Source organism: Vidua macroura, chromosome Z (genome assembly GCF_024509145.1).
Source record: "Vidua macroura isolate BioBank_ID:100142 chromosome Z, ASM2450914v1, whole genome shotgun sequence".
Lineage (NCBI taxonomy): Eukaryota > Metazoa > Chordata > Aves > Passeriformes > Viduidae > Vidua > Vidua macroura.
Genome location: NC_071611.1, coordinates 29,028,737 through 29,052,540, shown reverse-complemented (window position 1 = coordinate 29,052,540; position 23,804 = coordinate 29,028,737). Strand labels below are relative to the sequence as shown.

The window sequence follows — 23,804 nt, the reverse complement described above, 5'->3', positions numbered from 1 at the left end:
ACTGAAAGAGGAATTTATTAACTTCTTTAAGTAACTTATTTGAACATTTTGTTTTCTTCTGCAACAGTTATTTTTCTTCTAATATTATCATAAGGGATTGATTACCTGAGGTAACTTAGCCATCCGAATGAGTGGTGAACCCTGAAACAAGTTGGTGCAAGTAGGATTTTGTCCAGCAGGTGGCGAGAAGACGCAGCGTGTACCTATGCTCTCCATGGAATGTGTCCATGCCTACGTGTGTAATGCTGACTGTTGGCACGGTACGCATGCTTTCATGGGGTAAAGTACTTTATTTTCAAGAACCTTAAAATACAAGTAACAGAATCAGTAATATTTTCTTTTATTAAGAAACAGCAGCAATCAACCCTACTTCCTTATGTGTAATAAATTGTTGCGTAAGTGTAACCATCTGCTGCGGTTTGCAACTTGTGAGGTTTATCAGCTCTAGAAGAAGAGAATTAGAGTTTTGCTAACTGAGGAATCTCAAATTTTCCCTGCTTGTGATCTGTATACTTAGTAATATGCAGTAAGAATAATAAACTGTCTCTTAATGCATTGCTGGACCTGGTAGTTGGTGCATCTTGGACACTCAGGAAGCCAGTCTGGCTTACCTGAATGTGTGTTGGTGTAATGTGGTGAAGTGAAACACAAATTAAATGATGCTCTATCAATCCATGCAGTGATTATTGCCCTAAAGTCTTTACTTCTGAAGCATAGAAGAGTGTAAAAGAGAGTAATGCACTTCGTGTGTGTGGGTAGGATTGTAATGCTGAAGGAGGACAGAGGAAAGAACTGGTGAGAACTCATGGTTTTATTGTCAGGCTAGCAATGCCTTCTCAGTGCTGTAGCTGGGGACTCAGAGGTGCCTTGAAAACATTTGGCTGGTGGAGCATGTCTGTTTTCTTCTGGGAAATGGTGAGTTAGCAAGTTGCACCCTGAAAGGGAGCTGTTGGTTTCACATGGAACATTTATTCTGTACTTTTTCTAGGCCCTCAGAAGGGACATAAGGCAGATGTATACAGGAACATAAATGGCTATATATGTATATATGTATATGTATATATGAAATACTGTAACTTTTCCACTTTAAATAGTAAAAATATGTATTACTTGCAGTGTCTAAAATTGTATATGAATTACTGGACCTTGTTAGTAGTTGATTATGATGTTGGGGATGTAACTTGATTCTGTTAAATTCATTAGTTTCTCAGAATTTCAATGTAATTTAATAATTATTAATAAATTTGCTCTATCAACCTCAAATTTAGACAAGGCAACTTTAGCTCCTAACACTCTAAAGTGCGAGAATTGCTTTCTCAATTTCTTAAAGTAATATGCAACTTCATATGATATCACTGCATAGGTTCTATGGGTAAATAAAGTCTTGGAAAATAAATAATGAAAACTGAGTGGTGGATTTTCATTACCCCATTCAAGTAGTTTGTGATAAAGCTGGCCTATATTCCTGCACTGACCGAGTATCTTAAATACACTTTCCTGTTAATACTGAAACAACAGTGGTTGTTTGAGAAAATTCTTGAAAAATATATTGCAGAGCTACAGTTCTGTTTTCTAGTCTAGATGTACAGACTGAGAAGGTATCTGTGGCTTTGGGCGGGTTTCAGTGTCCCTTATCTCTGTGATGGTGTTAAATGTTGGTCTGTCAATTTTTGCTGCTAATTTTGATGAAATGTCTTACTTCTGATGCTGTAGCCAATTTCAGTGACAGTTCACAGATAACAGAGCTTCCAGAACTTGAAGGAACAAGAGGCACATGGAAAGAATTGTTTCCATAACCCTTTTCTCCTCAGATAGCATTAAAAACATTGCATTAAAGAAAACTCGGGTTGTGTAAAAAGTACAGAGTGATACTATAAGTTTTTTACATACTTAAGATGGCTAGATGTTGATCTGTATAAAATTCTTTAAAGGTGATCTTCATTTTGTTTCACTTCCCTTTTGCTTCACTTCTATCAGATTGATTAAAAAATATATATGCTCATCTTCCATCTCCCAGCACCACACATGCTTTTGCTTTCATGCTTCTGTGGCATCCTGTGATGATGACCTGGTATCCATTAAGATTCTAATGAAATCCCTTTTCCCCAAAGCATTGTGGAGTGACAGTAGGATGGTTTGGTGTGGATATATATGTATGGGACAGTTGAAAACTTCTGGGTGATGCTTTTAGAGGCTTTTTTGTGTGTATGTAATAGAAAAAAAAATGTACTGTGTTTGCATAGCGTGTTTGAAATTCAGTGTAAAATACTCAGTGTAAAATTCCTTTAGGAACTGAAACTGTTCTCAGAATACTACAGAACAGGAATGTTATCTAGATTATTTCTTAATCATATGCAGAGAATGATTGTTTTGGTGTGGAACATAAAGGTGGCTCAATTTCTTTTATGACCATTCAGAAAAATAACCTTGAACTCCTTTGTGGAACTGTAATGTTGTCTTCCCTTGACAGTTTATTCTTTAAACTACTACAGAAGCACAGAATAATCTGGCTGGGAAGGGACACACAATGATAATTGAATCCAACTGCTGGTCTTGTGCAGGACACTCCAAGAGTCACACCCTGTGCCTGAGTGCATTGTCCAAATACTTATTGAAGTCTGTCAGGCTGGTGCTGTGACCACTTCCCTGGGGAGACTGTTCCAGTGCCCAGCCACCCTCTGGGTGAAGAAACTTTTTCTAATATCCAACCTAAACCCTCCCTGACAGCTTCATGCCTTTTCCTCAAGTTCTGTCACTGGTCATGAAACTGAAGAGATCAGTACTTGTCCCTCTGCTTCCTCTTGTGAGGATGTTGTAGACTCTTCTCAGTCTCCTCTTCTTCAGGCTGAACAGACCAAGTGACCTCAGGTACTCTGGCTTTCCCTCCAGACCCTTCACCATCTTTGTTGCCCTCCTTTGGACACTCTCTAATGGCTTTTTGTCTTTTTGATACTGTGGCACCCAGAGCTGCCCCCAGCACTCGAGGTGAGGCTGCCCCAGAGCAGAGCAGGACAATCCCCTTCTTTGCCTGGCTGTGATGCTGTCCCTGATGCGCCACAGGACACTGGTGGCCCTCCTGGCTGCCAGGGCACTGCCAGGGCACTGCTGGACCATGTGGTCCATGTTCAAGTTGCCATGGACCAGAACCCCAGGTCCATTACTGTGGGGCTGCTCTCCATTCAAAACCACAAAAGCAGTGTTTGCAGGAGTTTGTTTCAAACCATTGTAACTACAACATCCAGTGGAACATGCTATGGTATACTCTAATTGTTCTCTCATCTCTAACGCAGCTTAGAAAAAGGCTGCATAAGAATTAATGTTAATAATTTCCAGGTATCTGTAGTTGTAGTTTGTCCACTTACCTTCCTGAAATGATGGCAGTTGAAATAGTTTAATTTTTCTAGTAAGTTAGTTGAATAGCTTATCAGTGGACAAAAATATGATGAAAAGCTCTCTTTTTACCTGTGCTGGAAAAAAATTCCTGTTATTTTGGGTAGCAAGTTATCAGAATATAAGGCAATTATTTCATTGCTTGTTATCTATTCTAAGCATATGAATTCTCACACTTAGGAAGAAAATAATTATTTTTAAAACTCAGTGATGGTGACTGGATGCAGTAGAGTATTTAAGGTATAGGAAACAGCTCTGACAGAGATAGATTTTATTGACAGAGTACAAAGGAGTTTTTTCATGGTGCATAATTAATATGATTTATCATGTGCTACCACTGTGTGTAGTATGAGAGTGGCAGCCACACATGGGATATGTGTATGCTTAAAATTAGATTTAAATTAAATCTGCATTGTAAAACTCTAGTTACATATTCATACATAGTTTTGCATGCTTAGGTTTTATCTGGTTGATTGGCTGATTTCAGTAATTACAGTGATTTCTAAATTTTCTTGTTTTGTCAATCAGTAATATTTTTAAAGTGAAACTGTATGATTAATGCAAAAAAATGGCAGTTGAATGAAGATAAAAACTTACTAGATTTATGTAATTGTCCTGAAAATTATCTTCTACCATGTTTCTTTGCAGCTTTAAATAAACATGGGCTTAGGAGTATGTGTCTAAATTAATTCTGAAACATCCTTCACATTTAATCAGGTCAAATGCTTCATTTATAGGAGAGAAAAATTTTTGGCAAAATTGGAGATTGATTACTGTTGTCCTAAAATAATTTTGCCTTCCCTGATGGGAAGTTTTTTTCATACACTGTGTCCTAGGATGATGTTATGATGCTCGTATCCCCAGTTGTCTGTTCTGTTTATGCTGGATATTACATTCTGTGCCTTCAAGGCTGGCTCTGAGAGTGAAGGCGGGCAGAAGAAGAAGCACGGAGTTTGTTATCAGCCTGCACTCACTGCTCCACATTCTGCTGGAACCCAGAACTCCACTGTGTTGTCTGGGCATGACGGGGCAGAACACCGCGCTCCTTTGCTTTTTAGTTAGTTTAGCTAGCTGAGGCAGTCCAAGTTTTCCCTGGACTGTTTTTCTTTCCCTGTTCTTGGATCCATTCAAACCTGCTCCGGACTGGGACCTGGGGAAACACGGAGAGCTCGCACTTTGTGGCCCACCAGGACCTACTGTGGGCAGCAGCAGCCTTTCCCAGCGCCGGAGGGACTGAAAACAGAGACACCACCCACCAGACAGACTTTCTGACTTTGTCATCTCTTTAGAGCGGCAAATTAGTTTGTCATCTGGTATTGTTCATTTTGTGTGCTGGGGAGTGCTTTGCCTGTTAAATAAACAGGTTTTTTCCACTTCTCTCTGAGGAAATTTTCCCAAACTGGTTGTGGGGGAGGGCTTTCTTGGGCGGGGGCCTCTTTTGGAGGTTTTCTTCCAAATTTGCCCTAATCCAGGACAACTGTACATGTTTTATTTTGTGGTGCATGTACAACTGAACTGAGTCTTTCTGCTACAAGTGATGTGAAAGAATATGTGAGGCATTTTGCTGTATTTCGTATATATAAATATAAGGATAATTATATTAAAATGTTTTAAAGAGCATGGATTCTTCTTCTAAGACACAAATTCTTAGATACCACAATTTTACCTGCCATGGTTTTGATGGTGAATATAACTGAAATAATCATCTGAAAATAATAAAAACCTTCAGAAAAAACTACGCTATATACATTTTTAAACATGAAGATGCACTTCCGGCAACAACTAAAGAGGCAATAGCTACACTAATAAATTGTGAAAAAATTCAGTGGATGCTTTCCTTCTTATGTGCAAACATCTGCCTTTCAGTTCCTTCCAATACATCTTTATAAAATGCAGCACAAGCCTAGGAAAATGACACTTCTAGAACTGATAGTTGAATGCATGTTTCACTGAAAGATAGTTTTATACTCTTCTGTTTGGGATTTATGTCATCTTCTACTGGAAGGCAGTCTTCTTTTTGTTTCATTCTTCTGCCTTCCACTGTTACCTAGGTAGCTGTACCAATGACCTTCAGCATATTGCAAAATACGTTACGCTTAAGAGTCTGTAGTTGGATAGTTTCTTCATGCATGTACATCTGTGCTTTGTCTGCCTATAATGCTTTCTGTAAATTGTCCTGCTATGAAATTCTAGCTTATGTGATACTTGAGGTATTTTGTTAGGTTGTGGACTTCTTCTTTCTGTGCCTGTCAGTGACACATTACTTGACAGTACGACTTTCTTATGCTGTTGTTCCAGTAATGACCTCTGAGCTAGATGGCACAGAGTACTTTTAATTCATACATACACAGTTAAATACACAGGCTGAAATGATGGTTGGACTCAAGCAAACTACACTTCAGTATTACTTACCTTTAAAGGAACTGCTAAATAGAGCATTGGGAGATATTGTATTTCAGTGATTAAAATAAAACTTGTGCAATATCTATAAAGATTGGGTGTAAAAATGCAAACAGCCTTGCAGTGTGTCATGAGAGACAAATGGTAAGGTTTTACCTCTCACCCTTGAAACTTGACAGTCTTTGGTTAATTAAGTTTTGTAATGCTGTTACATGCTTCTTACTGGAAGCATTTAGATTGTCATTCATTTGCCTGTGTTGTTTTTGGAAACAGGAACACAGAAGAGATCCTATGTGAGGACAACATGGATGCGAATGATTGGGATAAAGTTTGAAAGTGTTATAAGAAGAAGGAAGATGACATTTTGAAATGGAAAAGGGAAAACAGGAATATTGGGTTGATCCCATAGGAGATAATCTAACATTTTTTCCCTTTGTTTCAAGCAGGTGAGGAGATGTAGTCACTTTTCAATTTGATTCTGTAAAGCAAAAAAGTTTTCACTAGGGTCAGCATGCTGCTTGAAGAGATGCTACTCTTGGAAAATGAATTCAGGACGGATGAGTAGCGTTTGTTACAGAGGAAGGTATATCCCCTTCTGGCCTACAGATTTGTAAGTCTATCAGTGTGTTTGATTTTCCTTGTCTCCCTCCTGTGGAACTGAAGTTTTGGTCAGTATGAGCATCTCCTTTCGTACTGCTCTAATCCTGTAACTGAAGTCTGTGATGGCTTAGTTTTAAGCCATTGACCAAATGTGATGGATGCATTTGGAGCTGGAGAGATGGAGGGACAGGGAAGAGGAAACATGTTCAGTTAATGTCACCATGTAATTTAGATAAAAAATGACTGCTTTTTAGAATAATACAGTTGGAAGTATCAGAGAAATCTAGCTTAATAGCAGAAATTATATATTTTTTAATTGTAATGAGTGTAAAACAATAATGTTAATGCATTTCAGTCATATGAAGAAGAGTTTAGAGCTGGGGGCAGGGAATACAGCAGCCTGTTCTTTCCCTGTTCTTCAGATAAGCTTTTACTCTCAGCGTTATCCTTTCAGCAGACCTTCATTTTTTTTGTTCTAAATGCCTTTGCCCCTGGCAGGTTTTACTGTTATGGAATGTACATGGACTACTTCTCAAAATGATGCAATATGACAGGAAATCAATATTTCTTTTTCATACTAGATTTAAGGGTGTGATTGTCATTGCCTCATCTTAGGTTGTTAATGGGTGAATAGCTAATAGTATGTTGACAGCCTTTGCGGGGGGTGGCAGGGGGGGGCGGGAAATCAGTGATCTGTTTAATCAGCAGCTTGGCAGATGTGAAAACTCCCACTGCCGTTTTGCTCCTTAAAATCTGTGCTTTCAGACATAACCTTTAAGGATCTAGCACATAGTTTTTGATGGAGACGAGTTTTCCTTCCACCAGTCGGGTCAGCTGAGCTGATGAGAGGCCCTCGGGCGACAAGCCCAAGGTCACAGCCGGACCTGCTGGCCGCGGTGCCTGCACCCTGAGACAATCCGTCCTCTCTCCGAGGGTTCTCCGCATGGGAATCCAGTGGGGCGCGGCTTCTTAACGCGGTGCCGTTATAGCACTACTCCAGTTCCATCCTGCAAGTTCCTCATGGCTCTGCTGCCCCGGGTGGCCCGAATGGCAGCGGGGGCGCGGCGGAGGCGCGGGCGCTGCGGGAGCGGCCGCCGGACTGCGCGCCGAAGTTGCCGCGGCGCGCACCTCGCGCGGTCACGTGCGGCGGCGGCGCCAATGGGCGCGGGCGTGATGTCAGCGCTCGGCAGCTGCGGGGATGCGGAGCGGGGTCCGGGCGGTCCGGCATGGCCAGGCGGCGCCGCGCGGCGTGAGGGCGGCGGAGCTCCGGCATGGATGAGCCGGGCATCCTGCGGAGGCGCGGGCTGCAGGTAGGGGCGGGGCGCGGCGCGGCGTCGCGCCCGCGGGGCGGTCCGCGCTCCCCGCAGTTGGGAAGTTGCCCTCCTCACCTGCGGCGGGGCGCGGTGGCGGCGGGCACGGCGGCGGGGGGACACCTGTGGGCGGGCGGGGCGCGGCGGCCGGGTTGCCCGGCGCGGGGGCGGGCGGCGGGCTTGTCTGCGGAGCCGGCGGTGCAGCCCGTGCTCGGGCGCTTCGCGGGGAGACGGGAGCGGCGGCGGCGTTGTGGTTCTCCCCGCCAGCCGCGCTCCGGGCCGGGCATTACCGGTGGGGTGAAAGTTTGGCGCTACTCGGAGCTCCGGGCGGCCGCGGCGCACTTTGTTGAACGCCGGAGCGGGCACGTCTTCCTTTCCCGGGCGGCTTTGGGCTGACTTTTCCGCTGGCGTCCCTAAACTCTGGAAACCCCCGTATCCCAGATAGAGGGAGGGTTATGACACAATGTTGGTACCGTATGCTGTTTAAACCCAAGACTCGAACCATATACCCTTCTAGGATAATGCATAAGTCACTCACATAATTAAAATGTGCATACTTATATCTGTTGACAGAAAGTATATTAATAAAGAATATATGACTACAGCCGAATAAACGGTGTAGTTACTTTTTTAATGTTTCACCAAAATAGAGCACCACCTCAAACTACATCATTACGGCCCATTGTTCAGAAAGCCCCTTTGCTCAAGTAGCTCTCAGCGATGAATGTACTTCCTTTCTTTTGTTTTCCTCCACATCTGCAATTTCAATGGAAGGAGGGTGAAAAGGAAAGTCTCCATACATTTGGGATCGTTATTCTTAAGTAATACAAACCCCCATAAAGCATTTAACATGCACTGAACTTGCACAGTTCTGAACTTTTTAGTAAGATACCCTTTTTGATCAGTGCTTTCAACTTGGTGCTGATCCAGTGCGACAGTTTCTGTTAGAGGTATAGAAGTAGAATCTGTAGCACATTTTGTTATGTAGCATACAGAACTCCTGAAATTCTCTTGGGCCTTTTAAAGAATCCATTAACTTTTCTTTAACTTCTTGTATGATAACAGTTGCCTGTGGAAAGTGAGTGACTTACATAAAAAAGTAACTTTAGTCAGTCCTTCTATCTTAAATATTTTCTGTCAATTGGTAGCCAGGTAGGAGGGAGAATCTCTGCTGCAGGTTGAGACTGCATATGACAGCTTTTAAAAGATATATAAGTTTCAAGAGGTATATCTTCATAGTGAAACCGGATTTCCTTCTCTTAAACCTGCTCTAATCCATTTAGTAGTGTAAACCGGATTTCTTCCTTTTGAATTAAACAGCAGTCTGGTCTGATTAAGTTATAACTTAAACCTTTGTGTGAAGGAAATGTGTTGAGTTCTGCAGAGGTTATTTTTATTTTATTTTCTGTAACTTTAACAAAACAATTTTGAATTAATACCAAAAATATTTTACGGAACTATTTGCAGTTACCTAAGAGTATTGAAAGTTATACGGTGAATAATCCAAGTAGCAGAGGGGCCTATTCACACTTGCAGTGCATGCAGTTTTTGAAGATGTGTACTTTATGACTGTCTTTATGATCTGGTCCTAGAATGGAGAAAACCAGCCAGTGGTCAAAAATGTAAAAATTGACACACTATTATTTAGAAAAAGATGGGAGGGGTAGAAATGCTATTTACACTGAAGTTGTATTCATTAGATCTTTAAAGTAAATCTGTCTTCATACTGTCCTCTCGCTCCCCTTACGTTCTTCTGTTGCTTTGTTTCTGTCTTCATCTGTTGTCCATGCAGCTTGCCTAGAGATGATGATCTTGTGGGCTGGAAAGCAGGTTATATGACAAGGGATGTTTTAAGTTTTGTTTTAAGTTTTGTTAATAAATATTAAGTGTCTGAGTTGTTTACTTTGCTGACCTTTTGATTTTATAGTACATTCCAAAATAGTGACATGGTTATTTTATAGTCATAGTATATGTTTTTACTGTAAAAAAAACCCAACCCTAAATAACTCTCCACTCCTTGTTTTCTGTGGGAAATCCACGGAATCCATGTATTTTGCCCCTTCTTCTTTTTCATATGTTATTGATACTCTCGTGTAAAGACTATTGAGTGTATTCTGAAAGGAATAAAAAAAAAAAAAAAAGAAACACCCCAAGAAAATAAAAAAACCAAAATACCCCAAAAAACCTCCAAATGAAAAAAAACAACAAACCCACCTCCCCCTCCAAATAGCAAAACAACAAACCCCCAAAAACAAGGGGGGAGAAGAAAAGGAAATTTTCTGAGTTAAGACTGTTCTGAAATACCTGTGATCTTCAGTATAAGGTCAGATAACTTCATGTAACTTTGTCAGTTCTCTTCATTAGAAGTAGAAATGTTAAAAGCAGGTAAATCTGCTTAAAAGCTGTGTGCTTTCTTAGGTAAAGATACATTTAAATTAAACAATGATAAATAGCATATGAGTAAATTAAAAGCAAAGTTGGTATAACTGCTGTTTTCTTTTTTCTTTGTACATAGTTTGCTTCAAAGCTTGATTTACAGGACGCACAAACCATTTCCTTTTAGATGGGAACCTGATGTAGTTTTTTTTAATGCCTTGTACCATCGTGCTGTGTTTAAAAAAAAGCCAGGAAGCAGCTTGAATTGAATCTCAAAATACAAGCCTTAAGTAAATATGTAGACTTGGATAAATCTTGTTTCAGCTTGATATGTAAAAAATTTTTCTGTTGCTCAGGCTTCTGAAAGAAACCAAGCCTTTAATTGGTTGCAACCTGAATACACATACCTACTTAATCTTACTACAACCTTTTTCTGTGTCTAGTTGTGTGTTTGTATTCATAGTAGAATAAAAGTGTCTGAATCTGTAATATGTGCTCCTTTTCAATGAGCAGATTCTGAAGGTTTAATTGCAAAGAACACTTTTTTGGTAAGAAACATCAGGACATCAGGATAAAATTGATAATTTCTTTCAACTTCTAAGTTTTTAAAGTGCAATTTAGTATGGATTGAAACAACAATTTCTTGCAAATAAATTTGAAAAAGGCAAAAGCAGCTAATTACTTGTTGCACATTATTAATTACGTTCTTAATTGCAGTCTGCTAACAGCCTATGTTTGTAGTTGTTTGACTAAACAGTGCACTTCATATTGCCTTAAAGTAATGACTGCAAACCTAGACGATAGATGGTAAAGGTAGCACGTATTTCCCTGAATCTGTAAGGATATGGGAATGTGGGAGAAATTTTACTGCCAGAAGCAGCCAGGTTCAGTCATGCTTCCAGTGCCGATTAAGCTTTCACTTTGTCAGACAGATGCTTTGGGCCTTCAGTTTTCCTTTTGCTAATTTCAGTTCGCCTTTAAGTGGCCTGTAAACAATGTCTTGTAAGTCTTCGGGTAATTACATGAGCTTTTTTAATTAGACTTGCAGAGTAATTGACCAACAGCAGAGACAGCAGCTGTACATGAAACCTCTCAAATGTCAAAGAAAATGCTGTGTTTATTTATTTTCTTCTCTCTAGGTATATGTACACTTTTTTTTTTTTTTTAAATGCTGGAAAATTTTCATAGGGAATCTAATCCTTCTTTAAATTCAGGGTGACTGCACTGCATTGTTTGCAGTGATATGATTGTAGTCAACATGGAAAATTCCACTTGGAAATCTAATATATGCATTGATTTGAGGGGGGAATGGGTATGAGGTAAAAATAATTTAATCACAAAATTCAGACTTACTGCTGTAGAAATAGAAGTAGGCAATGTAAAGGAAAATGTGGTGTAAACGGAAAATTGCTATTTTTGTGGATTTGAGAAAATGAATTTATATCAATTCCGTATGTTTCTAGAAAAGGTGGCAAGGCACACAGTCATTACGTAGCCTTGACTACTCCTTTCTTCTATCTTCGGTACAGGAAAACAGTTATTCTTGTATATAAATGTTTTGAAATGTGATACATAAATTGTCCAGACCTTTGCAAAAAGTCATGCCTTACAGACTTTTCTGAGTACTTGCTTATTGGCTCAACTGGAAAATGCATTTACGGAGAAATCAGAAAGAAAGGAAAGAACTTCATGGAAAAAAATGGCCTTATTCGCAGCTCCTAAGCAGGTGAGATTTCTTTGGAGTAGAATGTTTAATGAAAAGAATTCTTCCTGAAATACTGAAAATTAATGTGTGAAATAAAAGGGTAATCTTGGAAGCCACACTCTACAGGAGAGGCAAGGAAAGAAGTAGACTGTAACGATCTCTTTTCTAAATGCAGTTTGTGCTTGGGTATGTAATTGTTGGGTGGTCTGCTGAGGAAAAAATGATAAAACTTGAAGAGCATTAGTTGGAATTTGGCCTGGTATCTCTTTCAAAGTGAAGAAAAAAGGGTGTAGAAGTCAGTCTTACAGATGAGGTTCTGGAAGGGTTCTTAATTGTCAGTGGTTTGAAGACTGTGTATGTCAGTGTTCTTCTCTAGGCAAGGCAAACCTTATCCATTGTTTCTGCTGGTGTTTCTCTATTAGTGGAAATGGTTTTACAGTGTCAAAGAGGAGTTGTGTAACTATGAATCAGTTCTGATGTATCTCTCTGCCTCTCAGTGAGCCTTAGGAAGAAAATGTTTGTGGAGGGCGTGGAACCAGAGAAGGATTTAAAACAAACAAACAAACAAAAATACTGCAGTTTGCAGTGGATTCAAATTAATCAGTTAAGAAGTAGAGAGATATAACACTTCTGGTGTTGTATGGGAATAGCTGTGTGTCTGTGCACTGCGTTAATAGCCTGCTTAGTAGTTGTGCCCAGACCTGCCTGGAAGGGGCCACACTTGCAAACTAAACTTCTCTACATTTACTAAAACCTCAAAATTTTTGAAGTGATTGAGCTACTCAGAACTACATAAATTGTGATACTTGCTCTTTCATTTTATGAGTGTATTGCATGAGCAACATACATAGATGTAAAATGTAAAAAACCCCTACATTTTGTATAACCTTGGTAATTTTTTTTCTGGATAGAGCCATGTTTATTTTTTAGTTGTTTCTATACACTGTTACAGAAAACAGGGCATTTTAGGTACTAAGAGGTACCTAAAGTTAGAATAGATGATTTCTTGGTTTAAATAGTGATAGGCAGTGATAGCTGCCGTTAGAAAGCAAAGGACCAGCCTACTGAGAAAGCCTAATAGAGTGTACAATCGTTTGATCAGTTTATTCACCTCTGTTTTTCAGACATTCATCATGCATTGTTACATGTTTGTCAGGTCCTCTAAAACACTTTGTGTCAGACATATTTTGCTATTATTTGAACTATGAAAGCTTTTCTAAAGGAGTTACTCTTTCAGATTATGCCCACCCCCCTCAACCCCCTCCCCCGATCTCTGTCTTTGCTTTTATGTATGTTGTGGTCACTTTATTTCAGAGTCAAATATCAAAAGAAGAAAAGAAAGCACCATGCTGCATCTAGAGCTAAAATATTTGGTGTGGGGCCAAACTTGGTGCCTGTAGCCCATATCATACTTCTTACTAATGCCTTCTGATAACTGTAGCAACATTTCTTGATAAACTCTGCAATATGTCACAAAGTCGATGGACTGTTTTGTATTAGGTTTGGAAGGCAAAACATAAACTTGACATTTCTTTGTGTCAAATCCTTTGGTGAGCTCAGTGGTAGAGTCTGTAATGATTTGAACTGATCTCAGTTGTGTTTTAAGGGTCATAAAATAAAGCAGCTTTGGCATCTTCTGTGTACTCCTTAGCTCCTCTTTCTGAGGAGATTGGCTTATCTCCAAAATCTACTTGTGTGGGTTTTTTTAAATTCATTTTTTTCTTTGCCTGTTTTGTTGGTAACAGTAGGAATAATAGCTGCGTGAAGGACAGTAGCTTACTGAAACATGATTTTTTTATAAAGTTCCATGAAATATCCTTGGTTTAACAAATTATTTTACTTACTTTGTCACAACTAACAAAACTAGTAATTGTCTGTATTTTCTTTTCAAATTTTTTTGTAAGATGCTTTCTTTGAATTTGATGCAGTTTTGATTGTGATGCTGCTTCATGTGTCATATTTCACATAATGATTTTAGATTTGCTTTAACCAACTGAAAACTATATTTGCTTTAAAAATCAAAAGTTTTAGATTTGTTAAGTTAGCAGTTTTCTCAAAATTGCCCACAGGCTTTGAGATGCTATTAATTCCTTCTATTAATTGGGGCAATAATTACTTCAAATTGCTTGTAACAGTACCAGTTATTCATTTGGGCATTAAAATTACATAAAAATCCATAAGTTACTGCTAGGATTTCATAGCAGAACACTCAATACTGCAATTTCATCATTGATTTTGATCTTGTTTTCTTGGCTTTACCTTTCCCCCTATACATGTAGCACTAACTTCTGCAATGCTAACCTTATTCTCTGTAGGATCCTTGCTTCATCCAATGTAAACCAGAACATCATTGTTTTCTGTCACCAACTCATGCTTTCTGTAATCTTATTACTTTGTCTCAGTTTCTAACTTGTATTCCTCTTGGATTCCCTGTACCCCTTCATTCAAGTCCCCCTTGATTTTAGGTCTAAAGTTTAGTGCTTCTCAGTAGCATATAAGAGCTGGGATTAGAGACAAAAAGGATACTTGTATTTGGTGTCTGTACCCTTGATAAAAAACAAGCTCTTCAGAGACTTTAGCAGCTAAATTCCATGTTTTTACAGTGCATGCTTTATTTTGAGTACTTTGTCCTTTTTGAAATTCCTTTGTGTATATATGCTTTGCTTAGTTTCATAAGGATGTTAAGTAACACATTTTTGACATCTGGTTATCCTCCCCAACCAAGACACTATTTCAATGAAAATGTGCATTGAAAAATATTACAAGATGGATGATTTTTTAAGCTTTACTATCAGAAATAGGAGATCCAGTTTTAGCAGCACAATGTAAAAAATTCCATTCTTGTCTGGGTGCTGTAAAAGAAAATGTTGCAAGTGATCAAATCTGAAGAAAATGCTTTAGTAATCAAACTTACAGTCTAATTAAACTAATAGATGGTCCGTGGTTAGAAGATGGGCTTATGGTAACTGGTAGTTACTGTTATGAAACAATACATGTTTTTCTGAATTTCACTTTCAGCTGTCCGGAAGCTGGAAATACTTCAGAATATCTGCCCTGTAGAATTGATTGGAGTGCATTGTTATGTTTTTTTGAGATAATGTCAAATAGTCTGATAGTATTTTAGTCCTAGAAAACTACAGCTTGAAGTGTGCATGTTTGGCATGTGTTTTGTGTATTTGAATATTCTTGGTATTCTGTACAGATAAATCATGTTATATCAAATACAGAAACATATCTGAAGATGTTGTTCAGCTAATGTAGATTCCTCGCCTGTCCTTCAGTGTAACTTTCTATGTGAAAAATAAGGAAAGTGTGCTAAATGTATGAAGTGTGTGCTTTAACTTCTGAGTTATTTTGATGTAACTCCTTGATGAAAAGGGTTTTTTAAGGTGTTTTACCACTTTGCTTTAAATTATACCACTAGAAGAATACCATTTCAGTTGCTTTACAAAAGCCTAGTGGTATGTACCCAAGGTGTGCAGATCCATTAGGGGAATTCAGCAGTCAGAATTTGTGCAGAAGAACCTGAAAGTAAGAAGAACCTGAAAGTATTCCCCAAACTCTTATGTTTTATGAATACAACACTCATGAGCACAGCTGGAAAATTTAGGTTATGAATGGAAAATTGATTTTAGGACTTCAGTGCCCCTTGGGAACCCAACTTCATATTTTTTTTTTTTGAGATTTTAGTAAATGTCGAGAAGTTCAATAAAGGATGGAATAATATAAATAAAAAATTAGAGCAAATGTTTGTGATGAGAGTAAGCGCTACATTTCATGTTACTCTGATTCTATATTCATGTGCTGGTCTCTTTCAGTTCCTCAAGACAGAGTAGTGTATTTGTGTTTTAACATTGGAGAATACCACAGTGTATTTGGTGTAAGCAAAGTAGTGGTCAAGTATGGTGTATTACTAGACTGACAATGATAAATAGAAGGCTTTAACATTCAAGCATTAATAGCATTTTCATATTTGTCATTTTTGTCATGAGTATTTGCTGCTGTCTGGAAGCAACAGTTCAGAATTTTTTTTAGGACAGGGTAGCCAAAATTTTTTTGGTTGGTTGGCAGCAAAGAAGATTTGAGGTTGAGCATATCACGTCTATGAATTCACTAGGGGCTATTACTGCATTTACATACTTTGTTTTGTGGTTGTGATAAGAGATTTAATCCTTAACAAATGTATTTGTATGATGTAACTGCAAAGACCTCATTGCATTTGACTGATCTTCTGAAGAGACTAGTGCCTGCTAGACTGGACCAGCATATTGACTGTTAAGTTGCTTCAATGTAATTTCTTTCTTGCTCTTAGGACTGTGCATTGCTTTACTCCTCATATTTCAGCACAGATTTTTTTCATGAGTCTTTGGAATTTGTTTTATGTTGCATGTAATTTGCCTTATCAGTAATGCCAACTTTGTTTTTCTCCATTTTGTCTTCTGGCATTCTTTCTTACATTCTCCTTATGGTCACAGCAAAATGCTAGTCTTGTCTGATAGAGATTGCAGCTCAGGCCTTGCATATTTTGGAACAATACTTTGGAACTGATTTTATTGTCTGATTTTTATGGTGTTCAGGGGTTTTAGAGTAGAATAACAAGTGAACAACCACCTTTTTTGTGTATGCATTTTGTTTTCTGCATTTCTGTTCCTGTGTATTTATTTGTGTATGCTTAGGGCTGATGTCTTTTAATGGTTTCTGTAGCACCTTATGTCTCTTGCTTTATTTTAACAGTAAGAACGGAACCTTCCAGTTAGTTTTTTCGCACTGCTGCAAAATGTAGTAGTGTATGCTTTTTGATTGCCTCTTTCACCCTAAAGACACCTTCAATTATTTCAATGTGATTTCTTTCTGATGTGGAGTCTATCTGACAAATCAATACTAACCTCTTCTGATGCTGCATCCAGTAATGCTGGTCTGGCTTACAGGTTTGCGAAGTGTGTTTTCCTGTCTTCAGGCTCTCAGGAGATACATGGGGGAGATTCAGTTACTTTTAAATGGATGAGTTTCTGCAAAGGAGCTATTCTAGAAAAAAGGTCTTATTTAAAACACTCATTTTTCATGTGCATTCTCTCTAGTACCACTGAGGAAATGCAGTAATCAATGAGGATCCTGTTGAAAATTAGTTCTCGCCCCTTTCTCCTTCAAAATGGCCCAGTGTTCTTTGTTCAAATGCTGTAATGATTGTCTGCGTAGAACTGGATGTGATTAGGGAGAAGAGGGTAGTGCCATAACTAGGAGTGCTAATAGGAGAGTGTCTAGCACACTGATGTGTTAGACTGCTAAGCAATTTCAGCAAACATGTTAGTTACGCATTTTTGTTACTCAGAATTTAACATCTGTTGCTGTGCTGGAAGAATGGGATACAGCAATTTACCTGAGATGATTTTTTCGTCCGCCAGTACTTTCTGTTGCTAACAGCTTAATTGCTGCAAGATGCATTCTTGGCCTTTGGTTTGTGTTCTGTTTGGGAGATAACTCTCAAGGGTTTGTTTTCTTACTGTTCCAAATTGAAACTGCACATGTGTGTTGCTTTTTATTGACATGATATCTTTCCTTGGCTGTAAGGATTGTCAGTTGTGCCATCATGTGACATTGTTTGTCAAATAACTGACAAACAGTTATGACTGTTTTTTAAATTCCATAACTATGTAGAAATCTTTCTTACTTAACTATGCTTATTCTCTGCTGTGAGATGCAGCAAAGAGCTGAAAGAGCAGAAAGAGCTTTTCTGATCAGCCTATAAAGCTTGGATGAGAGCCTAGTTAAGTATTACACTGAAATTCAAATTTTAAGGCAGTGGACATAAGCAAGAAATGAACATTTGAGAAGTTAAAAACCAAGCCAAACGAACGCACCCCTTCCCCCCAGCAAATCCCAAAAGATTTCACACTTGCTTCTGACAGGGAAGGACTGTGTGTTAAAATTTATAACTTGGTTCTGCCCCCACACTTGGCAGGCTGACTTGCCTACTATCTACTGCTCTGTTTTACAAAAATGAGTAATTTGAATTCAGCGTAGTTTGAAGTTATGGAGACTACAATGCAGGATTATACTGCGTTGTTTGTTACCTCTTGTACCAGTACAAGGGCTTGGAGATATTTTTGGATTGTACTATATTATCAGAAGGGTAAGTTCCGAGCTTTGGAGCACCTGCTGGTCTGTCTCTGCCTAAATTGATTCTCATAGTTTCATCATCAATCTGTTGCATTATTTGCATGTCACTTTGAGTAATTCAGCTTTTCCACACTGTATACCCTTCAAGTGTCGGTGAATTTTCAGTGTCATGGCATGTAAGCAGAGTATGTTTTGTTGTCTAGTTTTGTGAATTTTTGTAGGAACAGAATGTGTACAGCCTCTCTCCCTCTCTGCACATCCCTGCTACCTCTATCTCTTATGAATTATAAAATTGTTTTAATAAGTTGAATTAATCTTTATGAGAAAAAGGCCCCCAGTGCCTGTAAAGTCCACTCTTTCCCCTTCTTCTTAATTATGAAAAGCTGATTAACCAATCTGCACCTGTAACACTGAAAATTTGAATAATTTACCTTTTGAGTCTTCCTAGATATTTTGTTTTTTCCTTTTTCCTAGTCTCATGTTATTATTGAAACAGGAATAGCATTTCATTATCTCTTTGGTAAGTTGAAACACAGAGAAATTTATTTGTACAAGACAGCTAGGCTACTGGTGACCTTACAGCAGACAAGACATAACCTTAGATAGAATGTAATATAATAAAACAGAGTTATCAAAATTTTATGTACTAACACACTTCAAGGATTAAGAATGAAATGATCATAATATCTGGATGGACCCAGTCTAATCACCAGTAGCTTTTACTAAGCAGATATCTGATAGAGATGGCCTTGGTGTTGTTCACAGATATGTTCAGCAGGTATCCAGTGTCAGGAAGCTGTGTGTAAGAAGAAATACTAATGCTGATGTAGCATGCTGACTTTCTGAATGATGTCATATAATTAAAAAAAACATAACTGGGTAATTTGGTAAATTAGTATTGCAGTGATGCTGTTGAAGGTTTTAGTCATGTGAAATGACTTGATTGTGTAGCCATCCCACAGTATTTACTGCTTTCTTTGCTGTATCCTAAAACTATTGAGCTATCAGAAGTTGAACGGCATTCTTTGTTGCTGATATCTTGGCTCCTTTGAGGCAAGAAAGAAAGAAAGAGAAAAATCAGACTAAACACATTATATTCTAACACATTTTTATTCCTAATTTTCTTATTTACTTTGTCTTTTCTTGTATTTTTGCTGTACCCTCACAGATGTATTTACATAGCCCTCCTAAATAGATGGATTATAACAGAGTAACATTTTAACACTGCAGTAGAAAAAGAGAAAAAAATGAATCTTCAGAGCAGTTAAAAATATACAGTGTAGTGGTTTCGTAATTGAATAGAACAGCTGCATCTAGTGTAAGACACTATACAGCAGGAGGTAGATTACCATGTAAAGGAGTGTAACAAAAAGTTTAGATACAGTCTTAACTATGACAATAGGTCTTCGCCATAAGTTTTGCAGTAGCTATTGCTACACTCAAATACCAGGATGCTCAGTCATCTCTATAGGACACCTCTACATATCAGTCACCTCTGTAGTACACTTAAGGACGCAGCAGGGACTTGAGTCTTGGGTGCAGATGTATCTTGAGATAGCCCAGGGCTAGTCTTAGGGGAAGCATGTTTAGAACGATCATGGTTTGAGGTTGTGTGAGGAGGTATTCTTCAGTATGACACTCATTAATATAAAAACATTGAAATAGCTTTGTCAACATAAGGATTTGCCCAGCTTGATGTGGATGGAGTTGTGTCTGTGGATTATTTTTACTTCAGTGCTAAATACTTGCAGATCCATCAGAGACCAGCTGTGGGGTTTGTTGCTGAATTCCACTCCTCTGCGAGGAATTTTTGCCACTTGTTTCAGATCTTGGTCTGGCAGCTAATAAAAATAGAGAGGAAAAAAACAGGTCTGTGGCCGCTTCAGTCTGGAGGTAGAAATCTCTTCAGATAAGACCACATGCTTGTGTCACTTGCTATTCTTGCTTTTCTCTTCATATTGGCGTTTTCATGAGAACTGCCACACAGTGAATGGTAGCTGCTCTTTACGGAAACTGCTTTTGGTATCAGTAGTAAAGCCTATACATAGCTGAATTAGCTACCAGCCTCTTCAGCCAAAAGTATATTTTCTCCTCACAGCTATTTTCAGGCTTCTGTGACTTCAGAAATAAACTATGTGCAATACTTGTTGCCCTGTCTATGTTGCTTTTTTTTGTGGGGTGTGTGTTTTTGGTTCTATGTGGGGTTTTTTTTGTTTTGTTTTTCTTACCCCAAGATGTGTGTTTCCCACAAGGTATTTCTTGCATTACTCACCTGTTAAATGAAATATGTCTCTGTCTCTTTCTGCTCCCATGCCAATTTTCTGCATGCCACCTAACTAAAATACTAAAATACCTTATCACAGGATTATTTAGGATCCTTCAGTTTTTTCCTTTAGCTGTCCTTGTTGACATGAATTGTATTGGCTTTTGCAAGGATTTTGTTTTCTGACAGTAGTTTTATTATGTCAACTTAAAATTGCAACTGACTGGTTCCTCTCTAAAGGACATTCATCCTTCAAGGGTATCATGGATCCACTGTATGTGTTTTACTGGTAATAACTGCAGTGACTCTGAATGCTTAGTCTTTTCAGCATGTAAGGTTTTTTTTGTGTTGTTATTCTTTTCTCAGTTTTTCTTCTTTTTCCCCCCAAGTTAAAGATTACTGTGTCTCTGTGACATTGACTCTTGTTTCTCTGCCCTTATTAGACAATCCTGTATGGAACAGCACCTACTGCTGACATTGGCAGAAGGTTTCTGTTTTTATCAGCTGAAATACAATACTAAGGAACATGACATTATGATGCAGAACTCGTATGCATACAGTCTAATGTCTCTAATGTCTTCTAAATGCTCTATGTTGAATTTTTCCATAGTGAAAGAACCAGATTCTTTCTAGCTTTTTTAAATCTCTTGTTGATCTTAGTTAAACCTTCACATGCCCTGATGATAAACTATCATCTGTACATGGGACGGTATTGCATGAAGTCTACCCTGATTGTTTTGGGCTAAAAAGTGAACTGCTAATATATTCTGATTCAGAATTTTGTACTGGCTGGCGTGATTGAAGGCACAAGCCACATAAACATTTAATAGTCTGAACTCCTTTTTCATAGGATGGCATCAATTTAGGTATACATTTTTGCTTCTGAAATGATATTGGTGCTGTATTGGGTTTTTTTCTCTGTGTTGTGTTTGTGCCAGCTCTTAACTGCTTCTGGAAAGCATTCTGAAGGAGAGACAGGAAAGAAAGAAAAATGTGACTAAAGGAAGAAAAATTCCACGTTTCTCAGTTAAGTACAGGATCCCTTGTCAGATTAGTTAATAACTTAATATGGGAGAAGGTGGGGCCTCTGAAGTTCAGCACTTTCGTTAGCTAATGTCCAGGTTATGCTGACCCTACCATTGTTTCCAAACTATGACAGAAAGGAGAGTCTTTTCAAGCATCCGTTGTTAATTATATAAAATTTGATGTTAGATTATAATGGCAAGGGCATTGAGAAATTTTCAAAGAAATTGTTAAATAAGAAGTGTAAAGGTCATCCAGCCATAGTTCTTACTGCTAATTTTAGTCCATTACACCAGTAATTTAATGGAATATCACCAAAGTACATTGCCATCAGCAGAACAGTCTTCTGCAATTGTAACCAGGTGTTTAGGCAAGTGTTGGATAACTACTTTTTCTGTAATGCTGGTTCTATTGATTAGAGCTCGTTTACACTACTACTATTGTGGATTTGTTGAATTATGATGTAATCCTCCCATGGTGGCTGTAATCTTTGATTATTTCCATCAGATCTTTCTGAGTTACAGGGCAGGTTCTGTCTGTGTGGTGTCATGCCAGAAGTAGAAGCCTTTTTGTTAAGGAGGTGTAAAAACTTCTTTTATAAAAATGCTTTTTGAAAAACAAGTCTTGAGATCTTGAAAAATATTTGAGTAGCATTGTATTTTCATTTAAACAAAGCTGTGAATATCTTTTTCAGAAATAGGAGCGGGTCTGTCTTATATTTTTAAAATAGTGTGACTTTTTTTTCCAGAGAGGACTCTTAGGACAATTGTGCATTGGCTCTGAAAGAAAAAAGGAAAATAAAAAAATGAGAAAGAAAAAATGAGCCTTACAAATTTGCATCCTCTGATTCCTGTGATTAGAAGCAGGCTCTTCACCCATATCTTCTCCCCTTCAGACACATACCTGAAATAGCAGACTTACTACATACTTACTACAGAGTAAGTAGAGTTCATACTTACTACAGAATGAGGGGCTTTCAGAATAGGAAAGTTTCTGGAGAGATTGACACAGCATATTTGAAGTGTCTTGAGGAAGAATCTAAATGTCCCACTTCTGTCTCTTGAATATTAAGCAGGTAGAGGATTTGGAACCAGTAATCATATCCTGGAAAAATCTCTTGTTGTATTGCACATGCAATGAAGACTACCAGGTTTCAGGTTATTTTTCAGCTGAATGCTCTTTCAGGTTTTGCTTTCTAAGAGAAAATACTTACCTGTTACCTGTGTGAGCCTGGTTGTTCTCAGTTTTCTCAGGCAAGGACATTAATCTCTGTAAGGTAAAGTCTCTAGAATTTAAGGTGATGATTGCAGGTCTGGGTGGAGAATATGAATCTAAAAAAATCTTATTTTGCTAGAGGAGATTTTGATGTTTGTGTTGAAGCATAAATCCAGTTGGATTGGGGTTTTTGTGTTTAACTGCATAAGTTGATACAGAAAATGTAAGATAACATCTATACTTTGGAAAAGTGAAATGAATGTTTAATATGTGCATCTGGAAGTGAAGTAGGCATGTGTACATGTGTACAGTATGTGGACTTACAGGAAACAGCATCATTAAATGTGTGTGAATAATACGTATATAAAAACTTTGAGAGGCTGCTTTTTAAAGCAAATGCTCCGTTTTCTTTCTGATATTTGTACAGTGGTATTACTTAAATTGATGTAACAAAGTTTTTTCAAAGTTAGTGAAAATACAGTTCAGTTAAATACTCTCCCTCTCCCTTCTCCAACATCCTCCATTCCATCCCCTCCACAATCCATTGCCCCCCTTTCCTCTGTTCTTCCTCCCCTTTCTTCATTCACTGTCAGGAAGGGACGCCTCAGAAGAGTCATTTCAGCTCAGCACGCCACCGTCAGAGACTAGTGGAACCATCAGCTACAAAAGTGAGTGCCTTTATTGAAGGACCATTTCTAAAATGGAATGATTTGTTGCTAAAGAGAAGCTCTGTATGCTTGGTGGGGGATTTAGTTATTTTTACTCACCTGCAAGTAATATAATCACTATCTCTAAAGGTGAACTTCAGCACTGAATTGATTCCTACTCAAGTGCAGCAGTTGTTTTTTTAACTTTAAAAAATTGTGGGGAGATTTTGTTTGTATCTGCAAAATGTAATAGAAACTGTATGAAAACTTCCACTTCGCTTTTACCAGTTTGTGTGATGTCTTTTTGTAAATCCATGTGAAGTTCATTTGTCTCATTCTTAAACAACAAAAGGCTCTCATTGAATACAAAATTGGCAAGGATATAGTAAATAATCAAACACTATTATCAAGTGCTTATTGCAAGAAGCAATATGAAGTTTCAGAGTAAAAAAATAAACTGGCATCAAAAGATTATATGAGCAAATGCAATAGCAGTACTTCCTAGTTCATAAGGCTGTTCCACCTTTTTAGAGATGTAGTCAAAAAACTTGATAGGTTCACTGAGGTTGATTTTACTATGTAACTTCTGATAAAATAAACTATAGTGCACAATTTAGAGCGTCAGTATTCACCTGTATTTATTTAGTGCTACTTCTTTTGTGAGACTCCAGCAAATATGAAACTGTGTATCCATTGCTACCACTGCCTGGAAATCCCATTTTTCACTTTATTTAAGATACTGCAGAATTAATTGCAGT

At 38.2% G+C, this 23,804-nt stretch overlaps 1 protein-coding gene across 1 annotated transcript in view; it reads left to right on the top strand.

Moving 5' to 3' along the window:
- Positions 1 to 23,804, top strand: part of MAST4 (microtubule associated serine/threonine kinase family member 4) — a 292,007-nt gene that overhangs the window by 94,801 nt on the left and 173,402 nt on the right. Inside the window, exon 4 of the mRNA XM_054002715.1 lies at positions 22,993 to 23,067. Within this exon, the coding sequence (XP_053858690.1) occupies positions 22,993 to 23,067 (75 nt within the window). The remainder of the gene's footprint in view (positions 1 to 22,992; positions 23,068 to 23,804) is intronic.